The sequence below is a fragment of the Triplophysa rosa genome, linkage group LG18 (genome assembly GCF_024868665.1).
Source record: "Triplophysa rosa linkage group LG18, Trosa_1v2, whole genome shotgun sequence".
In the NCBI taxonomy this organism is placed as follows: Eukaryota; Metazoa; Chordata; class Actinopteri; order Cypriniformes; family Nemacheilidae; genus Triplophysa; species Triplophysa rosa.
The window spans coordinates 18206634-18221382 of record NC_079907.1 but is presented as its reverse complement, the minus strand read 5'-3'; the positions used below and the strand labels follow the sequence as shown (position 1 = coordinate 18221382).

The 14749-nt window shown below is 39.4% G+C and overlaps 1 protein-coding gene across 7 annotated transcripts in view; it reads right to left on the bottom strand.

The window, feature by feature from the left end:
• Positions 1-472: 472 nt before the first annotated feature.
• spag9b (sperm associated antigen 9b) overlaps positions 473-14749 on the bottom strand; it is a 58113-nt gene continuing 43836 nt past the window's right edge. For 5 of the 7 annotated variants that reach the window (XM_057357962.1, XM_057357963.1, XM_057357965.1 and 2 more), the window contains 20 exons: positions 13571-13723; positions 13423-13474; positions 13017-13147; positions 12886-12942; positions 10683-10859; positions 10455-10584; positions 9723-9815; positions 9479-9652; positions 7359-7530; positions 7049-7267; positions 6616-6799; positions 4555-4677; positions 3760-3840; positions 3592-3659; positions 3308-3456; positions 3000-3171; positions 2809-2922; positions 2452-2628; positions 2167-2298; positions 473-2078 (listed from right to left, as the gene is read on the bottom strand). In XM_057357962.1, coding sequence (XP_057213945.1) covers positions 1960-2078; positions 2167-2298; positions 2452-2628; positions 2809-2922; positions 3000-3171; positions 3308-3456; positions 3592-3659; positions 3760-3840; positions 4555-4677; positions 6616-6799; positions 7049-7267; positions 7359-7530; positions 9479-9652; positions 9723-9815; positions 10455-10584; positions 10683-10859; positions 12886-12942; positions 13017-13147; positions 13423-13474; positions 13571-13723 — 2677 coding nt within the window. In that variant the 3' untranslated portion in view covers positions 473-1959. Of the gene's footprint in view, positions 2079-2166; positions 2299-2451; positions 2629-2808; positions 2923-2999; positions 3172-3307; positions 3457-3591; positions 3660-3759; positions 3841-4554; positions 4678-6615; positions 6800-7048; positions 7268-7358; positions 7531-9478; positions 9653-9722; positions 9816-10454; positions 10585-10682; positions 10862-12884; positions 12943-13016; positions 13148-13422; positions 13475-13570; positions 13724-14749 lie in introns of all 7 variants that reach the window. The other 2 variants (XM_057357964.1, XM_057357966.1) reach the window with 1 other exon arrangement.

Sequence of the window (14749 nt, the reverse complement as noted above, 5' to 3'; positions counted from 1 at the left end):
TATTTTAATGCAATATTTTAATGTTTTAGAAATAGTATGTTGTATTATAAAGTCAACATAATATTACCCACCTGGCTACACATTATGTTGCATGTATAAAAAGTCACAAGAAAGTATAGATAAAACCTTAGAAATAAATGTGAATATGAATAAAATAAAACACAAATAATATTTAATAGACTTTTGCAATTTTATCTTTGTCTTTTTAATTCTCTGAAATTTTCTGGGGACCCATTAAAACCTTCTGGAGGTCCTCGTTTGAAAATCCCTGTCTTAAAGGGACAATGCATGGTAATGTTCCCAAACAAACCATATGATGTGAAGATTTACTTGGTTTAAACATTATTTCAGTTTCTTATTTGTTTTTCTTATTAAATTAGTTAAAGAGTGTATAATAAAGTGCATCACTGTTGAATGTAGGTCACCTTGTAAATTACTGTAATATAAACAATAATAGTAGAAACACATCAAGTTGACCAAAACCGTTAGTTTAATGGATTGTTTAAAAGTATAGGACTAAGATGAAGGATGAACATATAAGGGACACAATCTTTCATGGCAATCTGACAGAGACAGGGTGAGAACGATGATAACACACTCACAGAAAGTGTCTAAACCTATTTTGGGATTATGGTAAAGTGCCGTCTACCTGTTGCATCCACTTCTAAAATGCAAGCATACACACTCATCGACTCACAAAACACACACACCCCTGATCTCAAGTAAAAAAACAGTGCATAGCTCAGTAAAGGTACATTTCTGTAGTCAGTTATTAAAGATCCACCCATCATCCTCCAATAAGTGATTTGCAATACATCAATCCCCATTAAAAAAACAAACTCAAGCCCTCTACATTTCATAAACATAATTTTATATATATTTATAATCAATGTACAAAGTTACATTTGGAACTGCAAAGGCTCGTCCGTAGAAATAAATACTGAAATGGCTAGTTTGCGAAATGAAGTCATCTCTGCTCTCCTGGAGAGAAGAAATAACTGCGAACAAAGCACTGACCCTTCAGTGCAGCTCAGCTCGAATGCAAGTGGAACAGTGCAGATTCAGCATGGCGCCTGACTGATGCCAGAGGCCTGCGATCGGAGATTAGAGTCTAAAAGACAAATGTACAAAAGTGTCATAAAAATAGGCTTTTGTCTGTGCACGATTATCTACACACAGCTCAAAGGAGTACCTTTCCTTTGAAAACCGCTCTAGTTGTAAAAATAAAGACAGCAAAAGAGTGATGGTTCGAACAGTGGAACATGGTTGTTGTAGAATCGCATAACAAGGGATTGAAATGTGTCTATGATTTAGACGAAACCTTTCGCTTTTATATCTAGAGTTCATAAAACGGGCTATCAAAACATTTGACTGTATCCTTTGGTAACCGTGTAACATTCATACAGATATAAAAGTCTGCCGAACATTAATGATATTGCATCTACGCTCGCAGGAGTGATTTACGGATGAGAAAGCACTTTGTGTGTGCACATTTTTCTTTCCATCAACAAACACAGTTTCATTTACACAAAACGCAAAGCTCCTCTAGCTCCTCTTGTACTTGTGCTATCTAAGGGTGGAAAAAAAATAATACTGAAACTGAAAACCTGCCAAACTGTCCATCAGTAATATTATTTGTCGTCAGCAACTAGTCGCATAAGATAACAAGGACACAACAGAGCAGCTTGTATTGCCAAATGCGATGTGCAAAGATCTTCAGTAACATTCACTTATAATGAAGACAAATAACTGAAATAATAACCATAATGTACTATAATATATATAATAATTTCACATAATGTGAAATAATAACCATTTAGCGATTTGAAAAACAGAAATACTACAGGCCGATGATTAAAATATCTTGAAGCAAAACATGAGCACAAGGGAAAAATTGAAGATTTTGAAGGAAAGTGAGCTTCTTTTGGATGTTTGAAAGACTGAGACTTTAAAAGAAGGTCACTCCTCATTGACCATAATCTGCCACACAATAAGGTGACTACGTTCAGCTTTGGCCAGGAAGGGCTGCAGCTTCAATGTGGGTTCATTCAAATCCTCCGTTTCCCCCGCTTCATCTCCTATAAAAAGGAAAGAAAGCAAATGTCATCCGTCTTTTCAGCAGTATGAAGACACGAACACAAGGAAGTGTGTGAGTGTGAGTCTCACCCATCCTGAAGTCAATGTAACCCTCCCCTCCGCTCATAACCAGGACCGACTTCATCAGCTCAGGTGTTGGTGACTCTGAAGACTTGTCCGTGCCAGTTTCACCCCCTGACCCTGCAGATGGGATAACTTGCCCTGCAACACACACCAAATATAAAAGTAAGCTTTTACAAAGTATACAAGCAGCAATAGATGTCATAAGGCTAGATGTAAAAGCTTAAGCTGCTTATTGTCTCTAACATGTGGACAGCTGGAGGCTTATGGTCAATTATTCAGATGGTGTTGTACCTGGGACAGCAGTGAAGAACTTGACTGCGTCTCTGTGTCCATGGAAACAGAGCTGGGCATGTGCCATGGAGCAGAAAGGCACAAAGGTGCCTGCGGTGACTTTATCACTGTTCTCATCGCCGTACACACGGATGGCGCTGCCAGGACGGTTTTGCGACCCTGCTGTAACTTTGCAATCTGTCGCAGGAAAGAGAAAGGCTATAATCTGCGAGTATTACAGTAGTAAAGGATCTGTTTATCCAACAATTTTGGGGAATTGTACAAATAATTAGCTATTAAATAAAATGAAATTATGAATAATATTGTGATTGTGACACTGTGATTAGAGACACTAAGAGTGTCACATGGTTCACGCACATTCTGATAGGGGGATGGAGATGATGACACCATTTCCCGTTCCGACCCACAATTGGTTACATGACACCATCAGGGCCGTGATCCTCACAAAAGAGAAGCCCAGCTTACCGGTGCCTGTAACAAATACAGTGACTTAAATGTGAAATGCAGTGCGCGAATTTATAGCAACACAGTGAAGTCGGTGTCCTCACCGAGCATCTTGCTGACATAAGGCTCAATGTCCACATCCTGCAGATGCTGAAATGTGTGCGCATGGAAAAGTCTGAGGGTGGAGTCCAGACGGATAGATACCCAGATGCCATCTCCATCCCATGCCAGCTGTCTCACCTGGCTCTCCTTACGAGGGTGGGCATCAAAGGATTTCTACATAGGAGAATTGGGACATAAAAACGTGGAAGATAAAATACCAAAACATTTCATAAATGAAGTTACAGCAGTTAACTACACTGTGCACTGCTTTCTATTTCATTTCAAAACAGCTGTCGCTAGGAATATTTACCTCTATCTTCATTGCTTTGGGCTGAACCACAAAGATCTTGTTCCTGTAGCCGCACCAGACCTTGTCATGCACTACAGTCATACAGCGGATGGAGTGGTGTGGCCGTCCCAGATCTAACAGGTGGTAGTTTGTCAAATCCCACTCGCCGTCTGTGACATCACAAATATCTGTTATTATAACAGCACTTTCTATTATGGTGTGGCCTGCATTTGTTTTGCAGCACGAAGCATTTCATGTTGATTGTAAATGGTTTTACTTGGTTTTACAATGAAGACTACTCTTACCAACACCTCTGTGGAAGATGGCGAGCGTGCCATCAGCCAAGGCTATGAGAACACGTCCTTTCACATGACTTTGCAGGAGAAAACAAAACAGAGATAAGCATTCATGAAAAAGGAATTTATTCATTTAGTAAATTGTGTAAATATGCAAAATGCTGTTTTTGCACTTACACAATCCCAAGAACAGAATCCTTAAGCTTGATGGAGTGAAGACATTTCCTCCACTGTGCCACACAAGAGTGCACGTACACACTGCAACATAGCACAAGAATCATACATAATCACTTACATGACCAATGAATTTCCATGGCTTTTCCATGACCCTTCAGGTGGATAAGGATTTTTATAAAAAATAAATCAAATAAAAGCCATAACTACAGCTTTCAAGCAAGTTTAACTCTAGACAAGAGCAATATCTATGATTAAGTATTTTTGGAAATATATTTGCAGTTGCAAATTTTTCTTCCAACACTGGTCATGACTTTAAAGGCGCAATGGAAAGTGTTAGCAGCATCTAGCGGTGAGGTTGAGAATTGCAACCAACTGCTCACTCCACCCCTCCCTCCTCTCTTTCGAAGCGCTACAGTGGCTGACACAGAACTAAGATGTCGTCACGTTTTCACTTCTTTGCCGAAGGAGATAATGTATTTCCGAAACACGCTCTGTAGAGCAATTTGTCCGTTTAGGGCTACTGTAAAAACAACATGGTGAATTCCATGCAAGGGACCCGTGGTGTATGTAGATAGAAATAGCTCATTCTAAGGAAATAAAAACATAACACTTCATTATGTAAGGTCTTCATACACCTCTGAAGACATAGTTAAGTATATTATATTGCATTTCTGTCAAAAGATCCTCCAAAAAACTCGGACACAGTCGGATACATAAAAGTGGTCCGGTTTTAATCAAAAAAGTTGAATCAGATGAATTGAAAAATATTGACTAGGAATTTAAAAGGCCACTCACCAGCCATTCTGAGCCCCCAGCCACATGGTGGGGAGCACGCTGCTCATCTTGCTGGCTTCCTCTCTCATGAGGTCCTGTTCATCAGGCACTGAAGTCACGCCATCCTTCACCAGATCACTCTCCCTACATCAACCAGGACCAATGATGTTAAACACACAAACATCTTCTAACAATATTACATATTGTCGACAAACAAAGTAGGGATGCACCGAATGTTCGGCCACCGAAAATGTTCGGCCGAATATAGCAAAAAACGCAAGTTATATGTGAAGTGGCCGAATATGTGATCCGATCTCGTGATACGATCAAGCAGCAACCAGCGCAGAGAGAGAGAGAGAGAAACGTGTGCGCTTTATTACTGCCGGAAACATTTTGGCAGTGTGTGTGTGGAGCATTTTAAAGTGTCAGAGAAAGACACAGCATGGGACTTGCCGCACGGAAGTAAATTTCCGAATGAAAGCGTCTTTACCGGTCGGTAACTTTACTTCAGACGGAAGCGGGCTGTCTGACAGTAGCCCCTCCGCTCGCGACATCCTTTGACATCATACAGTGGTAGCTTGCACACAGTTCCCTGTTCTAAACAACTTGTCAAAGTATGTTATGTGCACCTTCTGAGAGAACAGTGGCAGTCAGCTTTTGTGGGCGGAGTTTGGAGGAGAGATGTGAACTGAAATGGTTGTCAGTCAGCATACGTCAGAATTGCTTGCATTGGATGTTTTTTTTTTCTCAAATCATTTTGCAATGTAGCCTATAATAATCCAACAGTTTTAGTTTATTCGTATTTTTATTTTATGGCCTAATGTGGAATGACAGTTTTTAAAGAACTGTTTTGTTGTAGGGGTACAGAGTAACTTACATTACATTCTTTTAGCAGTCAGTTATAGGCCTAATTAATATAGGCTATTCATGAAGGGAGAGGGCTCAATTTTTTTGTTTGAATTTACTTTGTTTTGCTCAATTTTATATTAAGTTGTATTGTATTTTATTGAAAAACAAGACAAATTATAAAAAGCACATTCTGACTATTCAGTTTGTAAATAGAAGAAATGCAAAAAAAACATGTTCGGTATTATTCGGCCTTCGGCCAAGTGTTTCACATAATGTTCGGCTTCGGCCAAGAATTTTCGTTTCGGTGCATCCCTAAAGCAAAGGGTGACTAATAATAATGATTTTTGGCAAAAAATTTTAATCATGGAGTTTCAGAACGACAGCAGCAAAATAAAACACGAAAGGGCCTGTATTCATGAAAAATAAAATAAAAAAGCTAAAATATTAAAGCATCTTAACCCTTAAAAGAGCTCTTAAAGTCCAAAATTGTTAGGAGTTGCGAGGAGGACTTTTAAGAGGCTTAAGAGTTTCTTTAGCAGCAGAGAAAATGGACGACACACAAAAAGTGAGAAGAATGTGTTGCAATGCATGACAATTTCCATAAAACTTTTACAATTTTTCAGATTTTTTATTTTTATTGTTTTTAGTCCGACTTGTTTTAGAGACTCGTGACCAGAAGGTTGCCGGCTGGATTCTCAGAGCCGGCGGGTAACGACTGAGGTGCCCTTGAGCAAGGCACCTTACCCCTACTTGCTCCCCGGACGCTGAAGTGATAGCTGCCCACTGCTCCGGGTGTACGTGTGTTCATGACTTGCTGTGCGTGTGTTCACTACTCTCTGGATGGGTTAAATGCAGAGGTCACATTTCGGGTATGGGTCACCATATCTGACAAATAGGTCACTTTCACTTATATATAGTGCATGTGTGTTCGCGAGTACAGTAAAACAGAAAAAATGATGTGCAATTTCAAACTAACAACCCTATACTTAAAAGCGCTCTTTTTTCCTCTTTTTGTCCAACCAATCAGTCTTTAAAAGACTGTGTCATACATAGCAACGGGGTCAGCGTTTTTGTCTTTTCCTTGCTCTCAGATTGGTCCTTAATCGCTTTTAAACTAAGACTTCTACGTAGAAGTTTTTAAGCTAAATTAAGAGCTTTCTTAGAAGCTTTAAGAATACAGGCCCAGATCATGAAATGCTACTCTAAAGTATCTTATTGACGGGAGCAAGTGACCTCTGTGTGTAGTTGGACGGTGTGTCTCTATTGCTCTGCACCCCCAGTGGGTCAGTAAACACATGTTCTGTGTAGATCCCGGGCTGGCTCTCATCAGCAGGTGTGTTGCTGCTGCTCTCTGTGGCCTCCAGAGCTTCTTCTGCTGCTGTCACTGCATCTTGTCTGCAGTGTCCTAAATCCGTGTCTGCATACACCAGAGAGATTTAAGGTGAAACAAGGGTCTGAAGTCAACATGTAGTGCAGTTAATCTAACACAGAGTTAAATGTGATATTAAATTAAATGAGTTTGAGACTTGTGGTCTTCTATGCTACACCATCCTTTGCAAACACATTCATGATATGAACTATAAGAAACCTATTATTGTGAACACTACTGCAATAATAATATACATTAGTGTTGTTGGGATGGAGATGTGGACAGAGGTTGTGTTACCTGAGTCTGGTGATCCTATTGAGTTTGTGCAGACAGTTTGAGGGATAGCCACAGGACCTTCTGCAGAGCAGCCCACCACAGTGATGCCATCCAGACCTCCATCAAAGCTATTGGAGCTACTGTTGGCTGTACAGTTGACTTTAGAAGCCCCTTCACCCTGACCGACCTCAGTGTCTGCAGACACCTCCTCTCCAGCAGGGTAGTCTGTCTCACGAGCGCCTAGTATTGAGACACAAAAAAAATCTGTTACGATCCAAGGTGTTTTTGCAAATATCTATACTTTATAGTGCATCTTTCCAACATCTCTGACCTGGCACGCTGGCAATGCAAAGCACGTGAGAGTTGCAGATGAAGAAGTTCTCCAGAATGTTTCCAGGCTGGTTGGCGTCGATGACTACGACCTTAGAGGTGGCGTGTGTGGTGGTGCAGATCCACACCAAGCTGGAGAGTTCATCCTGATGCCGGAGTTCCTTTTCCTGCTCCTGAACACACACTTAATGTCATATACTGAATCTCAAACACAACGCATGTATAAAATGGAAGTCTAATGGCATTAGTACCACCAATGCATATTAGCACCCATACATCTTTTATATTGCATCCTGTTATTGTACATAATGAATTAAAGACGTACTGATTGCATACTGATTTTCGTGCACTAAATATGATGGACGTAAGCGATTTTGGACACAGGAAGTGTATTTAACTACACTGCGTTCCAAATTATTATGCAAATGATATCTTTCTCTGGTTTTCCTAATTTGTCGATGCAAATGACAGTCAGTATAATTTTCAAGTAATCAACAGTTAGGGTACATTTGGAATTTTATTGAACAAACCTCCCACTGACAACAGTATTTATTTAAAAAATGAAAAACTCAAAATGCACTGTTCCAAATTATTATGCACAACAGAGTTTGAAAACATTTCATAGGTTGTAAAAAACTGAAAATGGTCATTTGTTGAATTTGCAGCATTAGGAGGTCATATTTACTGAAATCAAAAGCTATTTCAATCAAAAACATCCTAACAGGGCAAGTTACATGTTAACATAGGACCCCTTCTTTGATATCACCTTCACAATTCTTGCATCCATTGAACTTGTGAGTTTTTGGATAGTTTCTGATTGAATTTCTTTGCAGGATGTCAGAATAGCCTCCCAGAGCTGCTGTTTTGATGCTAACTGCCTCCCACCATCATAGATCTTTCGCTTGAGGATGCTCCAAAGGTTCTCAATAGGGTTGAGGTCAGGGGAGGATGGTGGCCACACCATGAGTTTCTCTCCTTTTATGCCCATAGCAGCCAATGACACAGAGGTATTCTTTGCAGCATGAGATGGTGCATTGTCATGCATGAAGATGATTTTGCTACGGAAGGCATGGTTCTTCTTTTTGTACCATGGAAGAAAGTGCTCAGTCAGAAACTCTACATACCTTGCAGAGTTCATTTTCACACCTTCAGGGACCCTAAAGGGGCCCACCAGCTGTCTCCCCATGATTCCAGCCCAAAACATGACTCCGCCACCTCCTTGCTGACGTCGCAGCCTTGTTGGGACATGGTGGCCATCCACCAACCATCCACTACTCCATCCATCTGGACCATCCAGGGTTGCACGGCACTCATCAGTAAACAAGACTGTTTGAAAATTAGTCTTCATGTATGTGTGGGCCCACTGCAACCGTTTCTGCTTGTGAGCATTGGTTAGGGGTGGCCGAATAGTAGGTTTATGCACAACTGCAAGCATCTGGAGGATCCTACACCTTGAGGTTTTCGGGACTCCCGAGGCACCAGCAGCTTCAAATACCTGTTTGCTGCTTTGCAATGGCATTTTTGCAGCTGCTCTCTTAATCCGATGAATTTGTCTGGAAGAAACCTTCCTCATTCTGCCTTTATCTGCACGAACCCTTCTGTGCTCTGAATCAGCCACAAATCTCTTCACAGTACGATGATCTCGCTTAAGTTTTCGTGAAATATCTAATGTTTTCATACCTTGTCCAAGACATTGCACTATTTGACGCTTTTCGGCAGCAGACAGATCCTTTTTCTTTCCCATATTGCTTGAAACCTGTGGCCTGCTTAATAATGTGGAACGTCCTTCTTAAGTAGTTTTCCTTTAATTGGGCTCACCTGGCAAACTACTTATCACAGGTGTCTGAGATTGATTTCAGTGATCCAAAGAGCACTGAGACACAATACCATCCATAAGTTTAATTGAACAATATAAAATTAAATGTTTACGACACTTAAATCCAATTTGCATAATAATTTGGAACGCAGTGTACACTGCCTTTTCAGGTACAGTACAGTAAAATAATTGCTGAACAATAGTGACACCATTACCAGTACGGATGTATCTCTAAAATCACATATTAAACAATGACATTGAAACTTAAAAGTCATTATGCCACACACGGGACTGAGGCTTCTTACATTGAGCTCCTGCTCCAGTCTGTCTAGGCTGCTCTGAGAGCCTTTCTTCTGTCTGGGACTGAGTGGGTGGCTCTCTCCTCCAGACACGTCTTTATAAAACACACTCGCTCCCACGATGGAACCCCCGTCGCGTGTCTTACCGCCCGACAGATTCACTCCAGCAGCGCACCACAGCTACCAGACAAAGACCGATGTCAGAACACTACAATGCAGGATCTCTGAATCGAAGCGGAAGTTTTCTCACCTTCATGGAAGCATCTTTTTCATCTAAAGGTCGGAGGTAGACGGGCACTGGCAGATTTTTGATCTTATTATCTGCTTGTCCACCATTGGCAACCTTTTAAAACAAAATATGGCTGCTTTAGCAATGGACCACACTTTATAAACCATTTAAGCTAAACCATTTCACCCCGATATGAAAACGTTGTCATCACGCACTCACCCTCTTGTCATTTCAAACCTGTATGACTTTCTTTCTTCCGCAGAACACAAAAGAAGATATCTTGAAGAAAGTCGTTAATTGGCACCCATTCACACTTGTATTGGTTTTGTGTCTATACAATAGAAGGGAATGGGTGCTGGCGCTGTTGGGTTACCAACTTTTTTCAAAATATATTCTTTTGTGTTCTTTGGAAGAAAGAAAGTCATACAGGTTTGAAATGACAAGAGGGTGAGTGAATGATGACAGAATTTGTATTTTTAAGGTAAACTGTCCCTTTAAATATAATCCAGAAGCATAAAGAGGAAGCTATTTATCGTAACCTTTACATTTTAACACGGTGTCCTAACCAGGTGCAATATAAGCTTACAGTGACATTTTTCTATCCTTACCTACAGTAAAATAGTAGTAAATAAAAGGGGATCTTGGACCAATGACATTTACCGAATTAAAAGGCGAACATCAAAATATCTTGTTATGTGTCACAGCTGGGTAGGACAAAAATGTTCTTGTTAGTTCTTGTGTCTGAAATGTAACCTTGTGTTTTGCAGGTAAACTCCATCCGTAAGCCTGCATCCTGCCATCCTCCTTCTGCACATGAGCCTTCACCTGCCTGTACTGAGCTCTCTTCTGCTCCCTACGTGACACAACCGGCTCAACCTCAGCCCTGCACATCACACGGACAGAAAGAACAAAAACTAGTAAACAGACAATAGGCTAAAGGATTAAATATCTAAATGACAGATGGGGTAGAAATACACTCACTCCTCATTGAGGAAATCAAAGGCTTTGGATTTGTCGCTAGGCAGCTGAGCAAGTGTACTGCTTCTCTTTTTCACCGACGGAACGACATGTGAGGTGGGCGCGTTGTACTTTAGGTTAACCGGTGCGTCCGGCTTTTTTGCAGTCATGCTGGAGGAAGAGCTGAAGAGCCTGCTGAAACTGAGGGATGGGCAGAGAGAGGGAGGGAGAGAGACGACACAGAGACTCATACGCAGACACAAGCACTATCAGCAGTGTTAGAAGTTAAAGGTTAACCGTTATGGGGTTCCAGGGTCACTTTCCCAAACATGTACCATGCCCCTCACAGAGCTTTGCAACGTGTTAATTTCATTTAATTTCATATCATAACTTTATATTGCATTTGTAATGCGTTATTTTTCTCGATGATCTAAAACCGGCATTAAAATATAAATATTTTAAATGAAACTTCCAGCTAAAATACAGTACATATGCAACCACAGGAAAAATTAAGAGACCATTCCAAATTTTCATTTAATCAGAATTTCTAGATGTATTGTGGCCATTTCTGTCTAGTGTCTCTTGAATTTCAACAAAATCAGACCTTATAGGAGTTACAAAGTCATCCAACAGTAATGTGAAAGACTGACAGCATGACAAGACACATGAAAATGTGATCAAAATCAAGGTTATCACATTAAAAAATTGCTTAAAAGTGAATATGAACTTGTTTACAGAGCATCTTTTCTGTAATTTTGACCTTTTTCTACAGTTTTTAGTTTCCCCAAATAAATGCAAATAAAAACAATATTTTATTTGCAATTTGGGAGAAATATTGTTAGTAAATGATCATTTTACCTAAACACATACCTATAAATAGTAAATTCAGAAACCCTGAAAATAATTTTGAAATGGTCTCTTAATTTTTTCCACAGCTGCAATAAGATATACAATGTTACTGTGAAACAAATTACATACCATCTTTATATAATAGTTAGTGTTAATTTAAAGGCGGGGTGTCCGATTTCTCTTACCCATTGTTGATGTTCAAATCACCAAAACAAACACACCCCTACCCCCATCTTTCGCTTTCGTCAGTGCTCGGCTCGGCTATTGTCCGTCCTGTGCACTGTGCACCTTTCTGCTGATTGGCTACAAGGTTGTTTTGGTACTCGGCCCGACTCGGTTGTCTAAAGCGTAATTCGGAAATCGGTTATCCCGCCTTAACCATAATTACATAAACTGCTATAATAAGGTAAGTAGGCTGTCACAATATCCGATTTTCCCATGGAATTCACAATTATCTATGAATTAATAAATAATAATATAGTTCCAAGTGTAACCATTGTGACTCTTAAGGCAAATGTTAAAGTGTAATACCACCACCGACTATGTTGGGGTGTCAACCAGATACTGGCTCTGTATTATTTACATTATTTACTAGTATAACCACGATCAATAATCATGGTTATTGTCAATATTGATGATTATATTGAAATTATGAGACCCCTAAAAGTAAGTAAAGAGCTGTTAACTAACTGCGACCTGAAACCTTTTAAAAACATTTATCAAACCACACCTTGCCGCTAACCATGCAAAGCTTTCTGCAAACATTAAAAGATCCAAACGTAAATTAGATACAACTAGTCTGTTTGATTCAAAACCTAAGCAAACGTTTCTGCCCCAACACACCTCCTGCAAACACACAGGACAACATGAAGAGGGTTACAGAGAACACACAGGGGCACACACAAGAAGAATGAATGGGTTTAAAATAGATGCAAAACCCAAAATGACCCTTCAAAAAAACAAGTAGACTGACATGACCTGGGAATGGCATTTCAAACTACCAGAATAAACCCCCTACCAGCCGCTTTCTGATACTAAAGTGCCAAATCCTTTTAAAAAGATGTGTAATGAACGCTTAGCCTCAGACCCTCTAGTAAAGTTTAATGTAATGTAACAGTTTGGCTGTAAATTCATCTTATGTTTCTATTATATCCCTGTTAAAACTAAAGAAACACCATTCCCATGTCCAAAACCACAACTTTGGATTTAAGGATCAAACCAAATGCAAGATTTACTAGCATTTCAAAGATTACCTACATCCTAGAAGAAAAACAAATAAAAGGGGAACATAAAATGAGAAGGGGGAAAACATTGTTTGAACGCCAAACCCCAAACCATTATAACACAGTTTTTTATAAGAAAACTAAGGGGGGCTTACAACTGCCAGATACTGGACTTTTTCTTCTCCGTCAAGGCTGGATTCTCCCGTGAAGCTCTATATGAGAAAAAACACATGTCAGTGTCACGCTGGATGTATATTTTTGTATGGAAGTTTGAAATGAGACTGACCGTATCATCTCAGTCCATCTGACAGCCTCCTGCAGCTCCATCAGTCTCTCTTTATACTGGTTCCTCTCCATGAGCACACGGGCCATTTCCACCCGTGTGAAGCGCTTCCTCTGGGCTGTGGGCACATCACTCTAAAGGGAGGCATTACAGAACATTTAATAAAACAAAAACTACATCTGGTGTGTTGTATGTTCACGGAAAACATAAGTCAAGGGCAAAAAGACTGAGCGACATTTGAAAGAAATAACCAATCAGCGTTCCACATCATTAAGGAATGTGAAAAGGCAATGACAGTCTGATCTCTCAACTGCAATCTAATCGAATCCCAAGATGCCCAAACATTTCCAGCCCCCCTTTTCACACAGCACCCATGCAGATTCTTATTTATGCAAAGAGCAGCACTTACATCATCTTCCCCTTTGGCCTTCTGTTTGGCCTCCTCCACCTCTGCCCGGACTCTGAGAGAATGAAATAAATCACATACGTTTTTCCACATTCATAGAAAGAGGCATAAAGAACTGACTTCTTCTGGGCTAAAATCACGACTAACTAACTTTTTGATCTCCTCCTCCAGCTCCTTGTTCCTCTCTTCTAGTTTGTCTTTGGCCTGTTTCAGGACCTCCAGCTCTCCCTGAACAACGTCTTTCTCACACACCAGCTCATCAACACGTGCAATTAAATCATTCTTCACCACATTCAGGGCATTTCTGCGACAAACAAAATGATGCATTAGTATTTATATTTTTTGTAGCATTTATTTATCATATCTTGTGTGTTTGCAAAGCACATACGGAAGTGTTTCCTGCACCACTAAATCTACAGCATCACAGCAAAAGACATTTTTATACATTTTATCTGAATTCGTGCCTTAACCTCCATTCCGTTATCACGGTGTATGAGTCTACTTTGAGTCCACTGAATCAGTTAATAAATCAGAATCACTTTCAGTCATAACTAAGAGGAAATAAAATAATTACTAGTTTGTTATGTTTAATAACTAGTAGTTACGTTTAATAAACAAAATGAAAGATGCACATTTTAAAGGTTTATTTTAATTAACCTAATCACTGACTGGTTGTTTATATATTACACAATGTTTTTAGTAATAAATAAAATTGAAATAAAAAAGTTTATTCCATGTAAATGAATCGTAATACAAAGTCATTATCTGTATTTCTGGGTTTAATTAATTTATTAAACAACTGTCACAAATTATGACAATTTAATTTAATCCTTTATAAATTGTTCCTTGCAATGTAAGAATTATACAATCAACACCTTTAATTATTAATTTATTTTATGAAATAAATATATTGTTCAGAAATGTGAAGATTCTGTAAATAATGTAAACCATCACTACAACGTAACCACAACAGAAAAAAACGTTAGTCTTAAACAACCCAACTAAAATTGTAAAATGTGAATGTTGTCATCTGTCTCTAGATGCAGTTAAGTCTGTTTAATTTGATCAACACAAAAATACAAAACTGATAGGTCTCCAATGACACTGAACATGAGAACAAGTGGATGGTGGATGTAGGGGTGGTGCACATACTACAGATCACCCTTGGGTCTACTAAAGGAGCATAATAACTGTGGTTATCTTATCTGTAATAATTGTTTGATCAAATAACTGTGATCATACGATTATTGAATAATTGTGGCAGCCATATCAGCAACGATTTCACATAAAACCTACTGTAGCTTTAGATCATTTACAACTGTAGGTGGCA